This window comes from Poecilia reticulata, chromosome 19, assembly GCF_904066995.2.
Source record: "Poecilia reticulata chromosome 19, P_reticulata-male-v2, whole genome shotgun sequence".
NCBI classification, from domain to species: domain Eukaryota; kingdom Metazoa; phylum Chordata; class Actinopteri; order Cyprinodontiformes; family Poeciliidae; genus Poecilia; species Poecilia reticulata.
The window spans coordinates 13,843,376-13,856,959 of record NC_088848.1 but is presented as its reverse complement, the minus strand read 5'-3'; the positions used below and the strand labels follow the sequence as shown (position 1 = coordinate 13,856,959).

At 36.7% G+C, this 13,584-nt stretch overlaps 1 protein-coding gene across 1 annotated transcript in view; it reads right to left on the bottom strand.

The window, feature by feature from the left end:
* Positions 1–13,061, bottom strand: part of sema4gb (sema domain, immunoglobulin domain (Ig), transmembrane domain (TM) and short cytoplasmic domain, (semaphorin) 4Gb) — a 43,668-nt gene extending 30,607 nt beyond the window's left edge. The window contains exons 1-2 of the mRNA XM_008437312.3: positions 12,838–13,061; positions 758–1,036 (exon numbers count right to left, since the gene is read on the bottom strand). Coding sequence (XP_008435534.2) covers positions 758–902 — 145 coding nt within the window. The 5' untranslated portion in view covers positions 903–1,036; positions 12,838–13,061. The remainder of the gene's footprint in view (positions 1–757; positions 1,037–12,837) is intronic.
* Positions 13,062–13,584: the final 523 nt, after the last annotated feature.

Genomic DNA, 13,584 nt, shown 5'->3' with positions numbered 1-13,584 from the left:
AAACCTCTGTCCTAGTCTCAAGTCTTTTGCTGCCTCCAACAAGTTTTCCTTCCAGGATTTTCACTTTGTTCAGCTCCATCTGTATTCCCATAAACTCTGACCAGCTTCCATGTTTCTGCATGATGCTGCCAAAAGGTTCGAATTTTTCTCATCAGACCATAGCACTTTTTTTCATGTAACTGTGTTCTCTCCTCTCTTAAAGGCCAGATTTGTGGAGGGCAGACTTGTCTTACCTGAGCTGCGGATTTCTGCCACATTCTGGAAATCTTGGTGGCTATACTCTGATTAATTCACTCCTTGCCCAGCCTGTCAGTTCAGTCAGAGAGCCAAGTCTTGGAAGATTTGCAGTGGTGCTATACTCTTTCTATTTTCAGATGATGGATTGAACAGAGCTCTGCCGAGATGCTCGGATATTGTTTTATAACCCAACGTCGCTGAGCATTTTTCACAGCTTTCTTTTCACTTATTAGGTGACTTCTGAGGGCAACTGATTGCTTAGAGTTTAGAAATGAAGGAGGGCTAGTGTATCAAGCATCATGCTTGTTTGTAAAAAAAAAACAAAAAAAAAACAATAAGCTTCAGACTTATGCACTGCTTTGTCTATTTGTCTATCACATAAAATACAAAGAAAACAACATTACATTTTGAGGGTTGCATGTGACAAAATGTGAGTATTTTTGATGGTCGCTCTATAAATTGAACTCAACCCTGTAAGCCTCTCTAGAAACTAAGACACAAAACAACATCTGACTCCCACCTTTATGGAAAATAGTCGTCCTGGGAGTGACGTCCAGGTCCAGGGATGGGCTGAAGGGAAATGCCCACAGCTGAGACAGCCTGTTGAGGAGCATCAGCATCAGCAGCAGGAGCAGGAAGGGCTGAATTGATTTCTGGTCCCCCATGTTTAACACACCGATCCGGGTCCAATGCAGCACTCAGTTTGTTGGATCCAAAAAAATGCAAGTGTCTGCAAAGTGTGTATCTTCTTATTCCCGCCTCAGACACACACTTTCATTATCCTCCAGTCAGTCTGTCTCTGCAGGGATAGAAAAGATGAATATGTATACTTAAAACTGTGAATACATGTAGCATCGTTAATTAGTTTTATTGAGGTGGAACTATAGAGCATTTAGGAAATAAATTATTGGTTATTGCAGAGCAAAGAAATTGCTGAGGAGAAATGCTGAGATGTATTCACTAATAACCCCTAAACATGCTTTTCGTTTATTTTTCAAGCGTCATTATTTAATTAAAATGTGGAATTTTAAATACTGCAGTGCATTTAAGAGTGCATACAGTTAAAGTTAAAATTGTACATATAAAACCTATAAAAATGAATCTTAAAGAGCTGACACTTATTTTTAAACGTTGCCTTGTCTTGTTTTTTGTCAACTTTCTCAGTTAAAAAATGTACGTTTTAATCAACACTGGCAATGTGTATGAATACATTACACAATACAGAATCGACACTTTAAACCATCTTTCATTTCTTTGCATGTTGCTCATTAGCAGCAGAGATTTTTCTGTGATCTTTTAAAAGGTTTTTCCAAGTTTCATTCACTTTCAGTCCAATCCTTGTACCTGACCATAAAAACATGTTGTGTCATACATACCTCAAAAAAAAAATAGGACAATAAACAAGTGGGTGATAAAAAGGAAGTGTCACAGTGTCTAGAGATTTACAAGTTTTAAATATTAATTTATGTACAGTAGCAGTAAGAAAGGTACACATTCATCAGGATTAATGTTTAATTTTTTTTTGTGTCAACTTGTATGGAGAGCCATTTCAGCCAAAATTAAATAAATAAATAAATGGGTGAAATAAATAAAAAATGAGTAAAATAAATCAAAAAATGAAGAAAATGAGTGAAATAAATAAATAATTTGTTAAATAAATAATTTAGCTTTTTCATTAACCCATTTTTTCATTTATTTATTTTTCATATTATCAATTTCTCAATTTCCCTTTTTCATTAATCTATTTTCATTTACCCACTTTTCATTAATCTATTTTTCATTTAACCATTTTTAATTTAGCTTTTCATTAACCCCATTTTCATTTCTTTATTTTCATATTATCAATTTCCCAATTTCTCTTTTCATTTATCTATTTTTTATTTATCCCTTTATCCATTTACCCATTTTCATTAATTTATTTTTCAATTAACCACTTTTCAATTTCCCTTTTTTATTAACCCAATTTTTCATTTATTTATTTTTCAGATTATCTATTTCTCTATTTCTCTTTTCATTTATCTATTTTTCATTAATCTATTTTCATTTGTCCATTTTTAATTTATCCCTTTATCTATTTACCCATTTTCATTAATCTATTTTTAATTTAACCATTTTTTGATTTCCTTTTCCATTAACCCGATTTTCTATTTCCCAGTTTCATTAATCAATTTCTCATATATCCCTTTTTTATTTACCCAATTTTCTTTATCTATTTTCATTCAACATTTGTTTGAAAATCTTTACTTTTCCCATTTTCCAATTCCCCTTATTCATTTAGTATTTCCTTATTTTCTTATTTATCACATTCTATTTCCCCGCAAAACTTAGGAAAAAAATAAATGCAAATGAGGAGAGGCACGTCATCAGGCTACAACTTCCCCAATTGGTTGGTTAGCGTCACACCCATACTTTGCTTCAAGAAAGATGGCGACCTACTAACGGGTTATCAATAAGCTGAAGCTCATTAACTTCATTAGAAAATAGTGTTATTACTCCTGACTTTAGTTCTCGTGTGGCCGCTCAGACAGAACGTGTTTCAGTTGGCGGCTCTCATGGACTCAGAGCTTCACCGTCGGGAGTTTTTATAGTTTGAACGAAGCGGCCGCTGAAGTTGGCTTACGATTGAAGGTTCGGGACACCTTCGTAGCTACCAGCTGTGATCCAACTATAAGGAGCAACTTTACTGTACATCGTAAGTGAACTGCAATATCCAGAGGCAGCTCTATGGAGCATCGAGCTGAAAGAATGAGAGTGGAGAGCCTTGGAGATCTGCATCGGAGGCCATCTTTCAGACATGCACCGCTGCTGTCCGTCCAGGATCCTCCGGTTGCCCAGACGTTGCACGGTAAGCTACTAACGCTGATGTTTGTTTTCCAACTACAGTCATATTTAATCAATAGGGCTCAATTACGATCGCGGGAGGTTTTGAGTTGATCTCGGCAATAGGTGACAAACTGAACGTCTTCAGGATGTTGAGACCAGCACGTCCTCTGATCCAATACATCTTATTAAGAATAAAATCAACAAAACGTGTTCAAATTAATGGCCCAACAGGTTGATTAAAGACAGTAAAAAGGTAGGAGTGGTTTCGAGTCGATCGCCTTGTTTTACCTTTGTAAACAGACAACCTGAATACAGTGACCTTTAGTGAGGGTTCAGAATGGAGAATGGATAAAAGCTGAACTCCTGCTACAATCTTTGCCTCTCTTGGTTACATCCCTGAGGTGTGCCAAGTGTGGCCCACATGCATATAAAGTAAATATGACTATTAATTTAAGTATTTCTTTGTATGTTTAACGTGCCCACCTTAGTTTCCCTGTTTTTGGTCAACGTGTGCCTCAACATTTGGTTACTGTTCCTTAGAGGTGGACAGAGGACCCACAATTTATACTCCAGGAATAACAGTAGCACTTCAACATGTTTTTACTCAAAGTAAATCGTAGCTGAATAAGAAATTAAACAAGAGTAAAGAAGCATTTGGTAAAAAGTTTCAGTACCGAGTAACTGATCAAGTTATCAATTATTTCATATCTAAAAAAAATTACACAATTAGAAGGCCCAAAATATTAAGTTCAGTGGAAATTTTGGTATTTTAAAGACAAAATGAAAAATTAGTTTAAATAATAGTGATGCTTCATAATAAAATGACTTGAGTAAAAGTAAAAAGTTCAGCATAGTAAGAGTATTCCTAAAAGTTCATTTGAGTTTCAAAAAGTTACTCAACTATATTTAAGTAAATGTAATTAGTCACTCCTAAACTCTGCCCTTCTGAGGGATCAGGAGAAGGAACTGTTAAGGAAATAAATTAATCTTGATATTAAACATTGTTTCAATTAACAAATGAATCATTACACCCAGAACATATTCTGTTATGTTTATTCAAGGGTGAAGGAACAGAATGACTGGAGATCCTGGCTGAGAGGGACCAGGGCTGACAGTGAGGAGAACCGTCTGCACTGTGAGCAGCACCAGAACTCCTGATGGGTCTCCTTCAGGAAGAAGCAGAGAGACGGCCGACCTCCACAGAGAAGAGTTCACCCAAACATCAGAGGAAAAATGAATGCTGGTGCTCAACAGAGCAGCCTCTTTTCTTAAACCCAACACACACAGGGTGTTGTGGCCCTGATTAAAAACCTGCTAACTTCAATTTAACTGAAACACAGAACATCCAGAAATGTGATGAACTTCAGCTGTAGAGTGAAAATGACACAGTGAGATGAAAACTTTTGTCTATATCACTCTGTTATACAGGACATTAACATTTTAAAGTGTTTTCCAGAGCACCTGATACAAACGATAGCATTAGCTCATCCATCAGACATTTACTGAGGCCTGAAACATGCAGGTCAGACGACCTGAGGACTGACTGGTTAAACTATTTCACTGACACTTCAGATTGCAGATTTCCAATTGAAGGCGTCCGTAAATGAACACAATCATTATTCAATAAACCAAGCTGTGTAAAATAACTGTTAGGGTTGCTATTAAGAACCCAATATGTCATGTTTGTTCATTTCTATGTTGTCGTACATACAAGGTACGACAAGGTTTAGCTTCATGTTGAAGAATGTTCAGTGTAATGAAACCAAAAAATAAAACGGGTCCAAAACTTTCAATCTGTATTCTATTTTTGTAGCTTTGTTCTATTAAGATTGTTTCGTTTATTTTAAGCCACAAACAAACGATCATTTTATTGTCTCTGGGACGTGAAAACATGAGATTTGATTAAATTAGAACTTCACATATTAGAAGGAACACAGATTTCATAATAATCAAACAGTTTGTTTATTCAAAACGGTAAAATACAGACGGTTAATGCATATCAATGGTATAAGAACAGACAAATTTTTTTAAATGAATGTGTCACCAGTGCATTTGGTCGGGTGTTCCTGCTCAAGAAAGGTGAAGGTCTCTGGTCATCCTGAAGCTGTGAGCCCACTGGGAGTCTGAAGGGAAACACTGAGACCAGAGGCCTGCAGGATGGTCTGCATCTGAAAACATACATGATGGAAACATTAATGAATGTGCTGCGCCAAAAAGCTGTACTTTTGACCTGGTGGCGATGGTACCAGTTATGGTAGATCTGAACTTTGGTTTGATGACCTAAATATGAGAAGCTTCAGACTGACAGGAGTTAGGTTAAAGCCACATCTTGTGAAGTTGGGATATTTTTCCTCCAACAGGATCCAGAGGAATCGATACAAACCAGAAGTTGGACTAGAATTTATTTCAATGTCATTTGTGAATGTCAGCTTCTCATTTTCAACAGTGCAGCATGTGGGCCACACTTGGCACACCTCAGGGATGTAACCAAGAGAGGCAAAGATTGTAGCAGGAGTTCAGCTTTTATCCATTCTCCATTCTGAACCCTCACTAAAGGTCACTGTATTCAGGTTGTCTGTTTACAAAGGTAAAACAAGGCGATCGACTCGAAACCACTCCTACCTTTTTACTGTCTTTAATCAACCTGTTGGGCCATTAATTTGAACACGTTTTGTTGATTTTATTCTTAATAAGATGTATTGGATCAGAGGACGTGCTGGTCTCAACATCCTGAAGACGTTCAGTTTGTCACCTATTGCCGAGATCAACTCAAAACCTCCCGCGATCGTAATTGAGCCCTATTGATTAAATATGACTGTAGTTGGAAAACAAACATCAGCGTTAGTAGCTTACCGTGCAACGTCTGGGCAACCGGAGGATCCTGGACGGACAGCAGCGGTGCATGTCTGAAAGATGGCCTCCGATGCAGATCTCCAAGGCTCTCCACTCTCATTCTTTCAGCTCGATGCTCCATAGAGCTGCCTCTGGATATTGCAGTTCACTTACGATGTACAGTAAAGTTGCTCCTTATAGTTGGATCACAGCTGGTAGCTACGAAGGTGTCCCGAACCTTCAATCGTAAGCCAACTTCAGCGGCCGCTTCGTTCAAACTATAAAAACTCCCGACGGTGAAGCTCTGAGTCCATGAGAGCCGCCAACTGAAACACGTTCTGTCTGAGCGGCCACACGAGAACTAAAGTCAGGAGTAATAACACTATTTTCTAATGAAGTTAATGAGCTTCAGCTTATTGATAACCCGTTAGTAGGTCGCCATCTTTCTTGAAGCAAAGTATGGGTGTGACGCTAACCAACCAATTGGGGAAGTTGTAGCCTGATGACGTGCCTCTCCTCATTTGCATTTATTTTTTTCCTAAGTTTTGCGGGGAAATAGAATGTGATAAATAAGAAAATAAGGAAATACTAAATGAATAAGGGGAATTGGAAAATGGGAAAAGTAAAGATTTTTCAAACAAATGTTGAATGAAAAATAGATAAAAGAAAATTGGGTAAATAAAAAAGGGATATATGAGAAATTGATTAATGAAACTGGGAAATAGAAAATCGGGTTAATGGAAAAAGGAAATCAAAAAATGGTTAAATTAAAAAATAGATTAATGAAAAATGGGTAAATAGATAAAGGGATAAATTAAAAATGGACAAATGAAAAATAGATTAATGAAAAATAGATAAATGAAAAAGAGAAATAGAGAAATAGATAATCTGAAAAATAAATAAATGAAAAAATTGGGTTAATAAAAAAGGGAAATTGAAAAGTGGTTAATTGAAAAATAAATTAATGAAAAATGGGTAAATGGATAAAGGGATAAATAAAAAATAGATAAATGAAAAAGAGAAATTGGGAAATTGATAATATGAAAAATAAAGAAATGAAAAATGGGGTTAATGAAAAAGCTAAATTAAAAAATGGTTAAATGAAAAATAGATTAATGAAAAGTGGGTAAATGAAAAATAGATTAATGAAAAAAGGGAAATTGAGAAATTGATAATATGAAAAATAAATAAATGAAAAAATGGGTTAATGAAAAAGCTAAATTATTTATTTAACAAATTATTTATTTATTTCACTCATTTTCTTCATTTTTTGATTTATTTTACTCATTTTTTATTTATTTCACCCATTTATTTATTTATTTAATTTTGGCTGAAATGGCTCTCCATAAACTTGTGCTATCTTTGGTATTTTTAATAAATTGAAATAAAGAAATATGCCTAAAGTTTCTCTTTCTGACTGTAGCAACATCCCAATGGACACACCAAAAAAATGTTCTGTGTTTAGTATTCTGTCATGTCTGGACACAACTCCAGTTTTATGCACAAAATAATTCATGTTTTACTGTCAGCTTTCTTCACAAACAATACATTTAAACATTCATCTGAAAATGATCAGGTGCTGGACTGAAAATGGATGAAAAAGCAGGATAAAGCTCAGAACAACTTTCAAGCACTGCAAAAAAAACTGACCAAGATTTTAAAAGGTCACAGAAAAGCCTGACTCATTGAAACAAAAGAACTTTTTTTAATGACTGAATACTTGTTCACAGTGTTGACTGCCATAAAAGCAAGCTGGAAGATGCTGAAAACAAAATTATGTATCTTGTGTGGTAAAGTCACCATGTTTTTATGGAACATGGTGACTAAATAAATAGATAAATCAATAAACAAATAAAATCTAATGAAAAAAAAAATATGCATAAACATTCTTTCCTTAGTGACAGCATGAACTGCCAATTCCTTGCCGAGATGCATCATCACCCTGAGTACAGCCAATTATCCAAAAGTGCTGTTATTATTCAAAACCAGTCGATAATTAAATAATGCTCTCCTGGAAATGTGACTCTGCAAATGCTGCGAAACAAAACTTCCTCTTTTAATTAGCTGTGTTTGCGGTGGAGCAGCATGACGGCTAATCTGAAGATTAGGCCACGAGCCATCAGCAAAATCACCGCCTGGCTGGATGATCTCTGCTTCTGATCAAAGGGTCAACCATGTGAATCTTGTTCTGCCCAGGAGTGACACTGGCGACTGCCCAGATCAGTCTATCATGGCCTCTGCCGTGCTGCACACAGCATGGAGTACAATGAGGCTGGTGACCTTTCTGTTAGCAGCCTGGGTGCTAAGCTCTGAGACTAACTGGGGCAATGACGGTCGACAGACGAGAAAGTGACGGGTTCTGATGAAAAGGATCAATGCGCCAAGGGTTTAACTAAACTCAGTGAGCTGTGACAAATTCCAGGAAAAATGTGTCTATGCAAAGTGTTTTAGTCATGCCATGTCTCCAGAGTAACTTTATTACACCTTGATCCTCAATCTCCACATTGTATGAACTCTACTAAGTGCATACAGCATCAGGGAAATGTTTCCGAAAGGGGTCGCCAATGGTTGGTTTAAACACTGACACTGACACTTTCTGGGAAGACTACCTAAAATGTTGCACTCTGTAGAACCTGAATATTTCTGAAGGATACAGAATTTCTAACTTCTAGAAAACAGTCAGAGATCATTCCCTAAAGTTTTCCTGAGGGTTATTTTCAACCGAACTGTGCAAACGTTACTGAACATTCCCTAAAAGCACCACAGCAGAGTACATATTTTGAAAGCTTCAGGGAATGTTACCTAAATGTCTTCTGAAGGTTACAGATTGTCTCACTTTTAAAGAAACTTTAAGGGAACATTCTGTTCTAAAGTTTTTTTTTGAAATCCTGTCTTAGCATTGACAAATGCAAAGTGTGGGAATTATTAAGGGAATAGGTCTCAAAGTCTTCACAGATCACAGATTTTGTATCAAAATGTTCCCTAAAGGTTCCCAAAAAATGTATTCAAAACTTGAAGCGCAAACGTCTGGTAATTAGCAAGAAGTGTTCTGTCAAGATTCCCTATACGTTATTTATAACTTGTGCAATGTAAAACTTCAGAGAACCTTCACAAGACATAACAACATCGAAGGGAAGATTTTTTTCAAACTGAGAATAGTTTTGTTTTACACACAGTTCATATCGAGAAAGAGACTGAATTAAAATATTCAGACGTCGGTTCATCGCGCAGATACAGGATGCCGTGTGAGAATTCAAGCAGGAAAAGGTTACTTTACCACATCACGACACTGAAGATGGAAGACGGAAAGTTTTTAGCAGCAGCATATTTTTCCAAGTAGAGGACTCTGGATAAATGGGAAATTGCTGTGCGATACCAGAGGAATGAAGAAACATTTGGGAGACATTTGCTCAATCTTAACGCAAAGTTTGTTGAACCCTTTGTTGGATAGAAAAACAATCCTAGTAAAACATCTATGCCACATCCATCAAACGAACATTGGTTCAATGTCGGGTGAAGATTTCATAACGACCACGAGAAGACATTTACTGAGGATTTTTCCTTCTTTTCATTTTTTCCCCTGGAAGCTGCTAGATCTGACATTTCTGACATTTTCTATCTGCATGAGCTCGTGTTTTCTAATTTTACACATCTAGATGTCTTTCCATCTTAAAATGGCTACTTCAAATTCAGCTGGGAATATTTTGATCTTTAATCTCCTTCATACACCTCCTTGTATGGCCGAAAGCTTTTTCACACATGTGCATTATGGCTCTGCAAGACCCGTAAACACATTTCGATATGTAAACATAAGAGTTGCATCCCTTTGACATTGCATGCAAAATGAAACCAACGTGACTTTGGTTTGATGACAAGGCCAAACGTCGAACCACAGTCAGGGAAACCTGTGGTAACAAAACACTGATAGCAAGCTGTTTTCTTGCGGTTTTTCCCATCAGCTGCTCCAGCACACGACAAAGTACATCAATTTCTCAACACTTCTGCAAGGGTATTGTGTGTTCTGTTGGCAAAGCGCCTGACAGCAGTGTGTTGCACGATACCGCCACGAGGTAAAATGCAAACACATCTGCCTTAATGGAAATCACACAAACAATGTGACGCGTGCGGCGGCAGGAAAGAGTAATCAAACAAAAGCAGCGCAGGATGGCTCGAATGCATTTTACGCAGTTTCTTTCCTGTTTGCTAATTTGCGGAGCTGAACGGATCTACAGGGACACTTTGACCTAATTTCAGTGATAGTTGGTCCCTGCCGCTTTATTTCCAGCAAATGTTCTAAAATAAATTGTCTTCAGAGCACGAGGAGTTGACAAGGCTTTGGTGAAACCTCACTTCAAACAGCCGCAGCAAGACGTTCTTCAGAACACCTGACGTTCCCGCCGGAGATCAACAAAACAAGGGAGCTTGCCTTGCAGAAATGAAAAGCTCACCTGCAGACTTTTTGTGCTTTTATTCAGTTATGTAGCGTGCAGTGTGGTAAATCCCACAAATGTGATTACTTGCACTGTGACAGCGGAAAATGTGGGTTCACTCTGTGAAAGATATAAATGTAAACAGTTTGCTTTGCACAACTCGGTAACTAATAACACTATCAAAAAGTTATTTTAGGAGTTATATTAAAAAAGTGCAATTTCTCAGAAAAGGACAACATGTTCACAGTATATGCATAGGATCAATCACAATCATGTGGGCTAACTGAAAAGTATGTCCATGCACTCAATACGTGGGTTCATTTTGCTTGAATTACTGCATCAATGCAGCATATAAGTCTGTGGCACTGCTAAAGTGTTAATGAAGCTCAGGCTGTTTTGGTGTGTTTGTTAAATTGAAATATCCACTTCCTCATGAATCCTGAGTTTTAACTGGTCATTTATATCTGATGACAAAATCTTTCTCAGCAGTAAAGATGAACGACTTTTTCCCTCTTGCGTCAACAATATTTTTGGTTGTTATTGTTGGTTATTGTTAAAAATTTATTATTAGTATAAACATGTAACACTTTTTAGAGCTTGCAGTAACTCTAACCAAATTTTTCGACACGAATCAGCACAAGTCAATCTCTTATATGGAAGGATTTTTACATTTGCAAAAGTTGAAAAGTATAAACATCCTCCAGTTAAGAGTACAGAGTAGATTCGGAATGATTTGCTTTCATCTTATACTTATTTGCAAATTAAACTAAGTTGAAAAACCCATCCTGCAAATTGGAAAAAAAAAAAGAAAACGTACAATAGTCTACTCACGCTGCACACACTTCTCTCTTTGTGATGTCCCAAAAATAAATTTTATTTGAATAAAAATTATTCAAATTTATCTTTCACTTTCAAATCCCTTTAGATTACTTATTAAGCACTTCTGCTTACTTCAGTAAGTTTTGTTTTTTTTTTTCATTTTGTCATGTTACAACCACATACTTCGATTTCATGTGATTGAGCAACATCAACAATGACATAACTGTAAAGTGGAGAGGAAATAAATCTGAACTTTGATGTGCGCATTTTAATCAGGGCCCCCTTGATTGAGCATTAATTAACCACCGTTTGCTCCATTTTCAGCTGCATGTCTTCTTAGGTATATATCAACCAGCTTTGTATATCTATGGGTTGAGATTTGTACATATTCTTCTTTGCAACATGACTCAAGTTTCACCAAATCTGATGAAGTGCGTACGGTTACATCAGTTCTCAAGTTTTCCCAAAGATTCCCAGTTGGCTTTAGGTTTACACTTTGACTGAGCTTTTCAAACACAAATTTGTTTTGATCTAAACCGCTCTACTGTAGCTTTTGCTCCTACTTGCCATGTTTAGGAAGGTGAAGCTGTCCTTCAGTTTTAACCCTCTTGTAGCTTCTAATAGGTTTCTTTTGAGGGCCTACCTAAAATCAAACCCATCAATTTCCTCATGAGCTCTGACAAACTTCCATGCTAAAGAAAAATATCACCACATCATGATGCTGCCACCACCACGTTTCCTGACTGGAATGGAATGTTCAAGATGATTTACTCGATTTTAATTTTATTTTGAGGGTTAAAGAGGTTGAATAATACAAGTCATGCTAAAGATTTTTGTTAGCCATAAAAATATCTAGAGACTGTATCCCACTTCACACTAATGCGTTAGTCTATATTTTGGTCAATCACACATAATAGGTACAGACTTTATAGTTGTAACTTTACGGCATCTTTAAACTAATGCAAGAGGTTGCTTTATGCTGTTTAAAATGGCTGTTGTTCAACATATGTCTGCTGTTTTCTGCATAAATTTACCAAAGGTTTTGCTTGTATATAACAAGAAATTATATATTTATATCTGATTTTGAAATCAGATATAATATTCAAAGATTTGATCTCTATTGATCTCTATTGCAGTATTCAAAGAGATCAAATCGCGATTCATCGTTTTTATTATATGAATGGAACAAATAACAAATAAAGTAGATTTTTTTTAATATATGATCCATTATATTAAAGTCATTCTTCTTTGTCTCCAATAACAACGCCAAATTATTAACACAGTCTATAGCTACTTATTATGTAATATTACATTTTCGTTATTCAATTTAAATAGTGCAGCTGAACGTGTAAGCTGCACCAGAGCAGTTGTAAATGTTAATTTACCTGTACGGGGGTGTTTTGCGCCACCTTTGACTGAACTTGGCAGTAGTTTTTTTTTGTTTGTTTTGCTTTTTGGACCGTCCAATCGCCTTGTTCTAACAAATCTGCCGCTAGATAACCGCTGCATCTTATTTGGAGCCAGTCCGCTCCGATCTGAACTGCGGCACCACCAGAGAGGAGAGACGGGACACCGCGCACAGTTCATTCACCTTCACCTGAGCGAAGCCTATATAACAGAGATGTCAGGAAACTGCCGTACGGAGCTCAATGAGACGCTGCTGCCGGACAAAAGGACTCAGTTAGGGTGCACTCACCTGCCTTTTGGTCCTTATTTCGGTCTCAAACAAACAGAATCCTGATTTGTCCTCTTTGCGGTGAAACATCGAACTGCTGCTGCTGCTGCTGCTGCTGCAGTCATCAACTGCTCAAATATTACCACATGCTCTCTCTCTCTCTCTCTCTCTCTCTCTCTCTCTCTCTCTCTCTCTCTCTCTCTCTCTCTCTCTCACGCACACACACACACACACACACACACACACACAAAGATACATGCACTCTGTCACTCACACAAACAGCTCTATTCACTTGCTATCAGTGATATGGGCTACATGGGCAGTTGCCCAGGGCATGTATTAAAATGAGGGCGTACCAACAGAATAATAATAATAATAATAATAATAATAATAATAATAATAATAATAATAATAATAATAATAATAATAATAATAATAATAATAATATTATCAGTTATATAACTTGTCCCTTATATAGCGTGAATGCATGTGCAGTCCATGGGTTGTCGGTGCCTCTTGCTTGCTGAGGAGAACAGGGAATTTATTTGGGACTGGATTTCGGCGCTGAACTTTTTACACGCTTTCACAGTCAAAACAATCAAATGTTTGCTCTATCTAAATAGCATGGGCTTCCAGTCTCTTCGCCAACACTCACCTATTTCTTACATTCTGAACTTTTTTTTTTCACATTTATTCCACATTGAGAAACATCACTATATTTTATTGGGATTTTATCTGATACACAAACATAAGGGAGTGTATAAGATG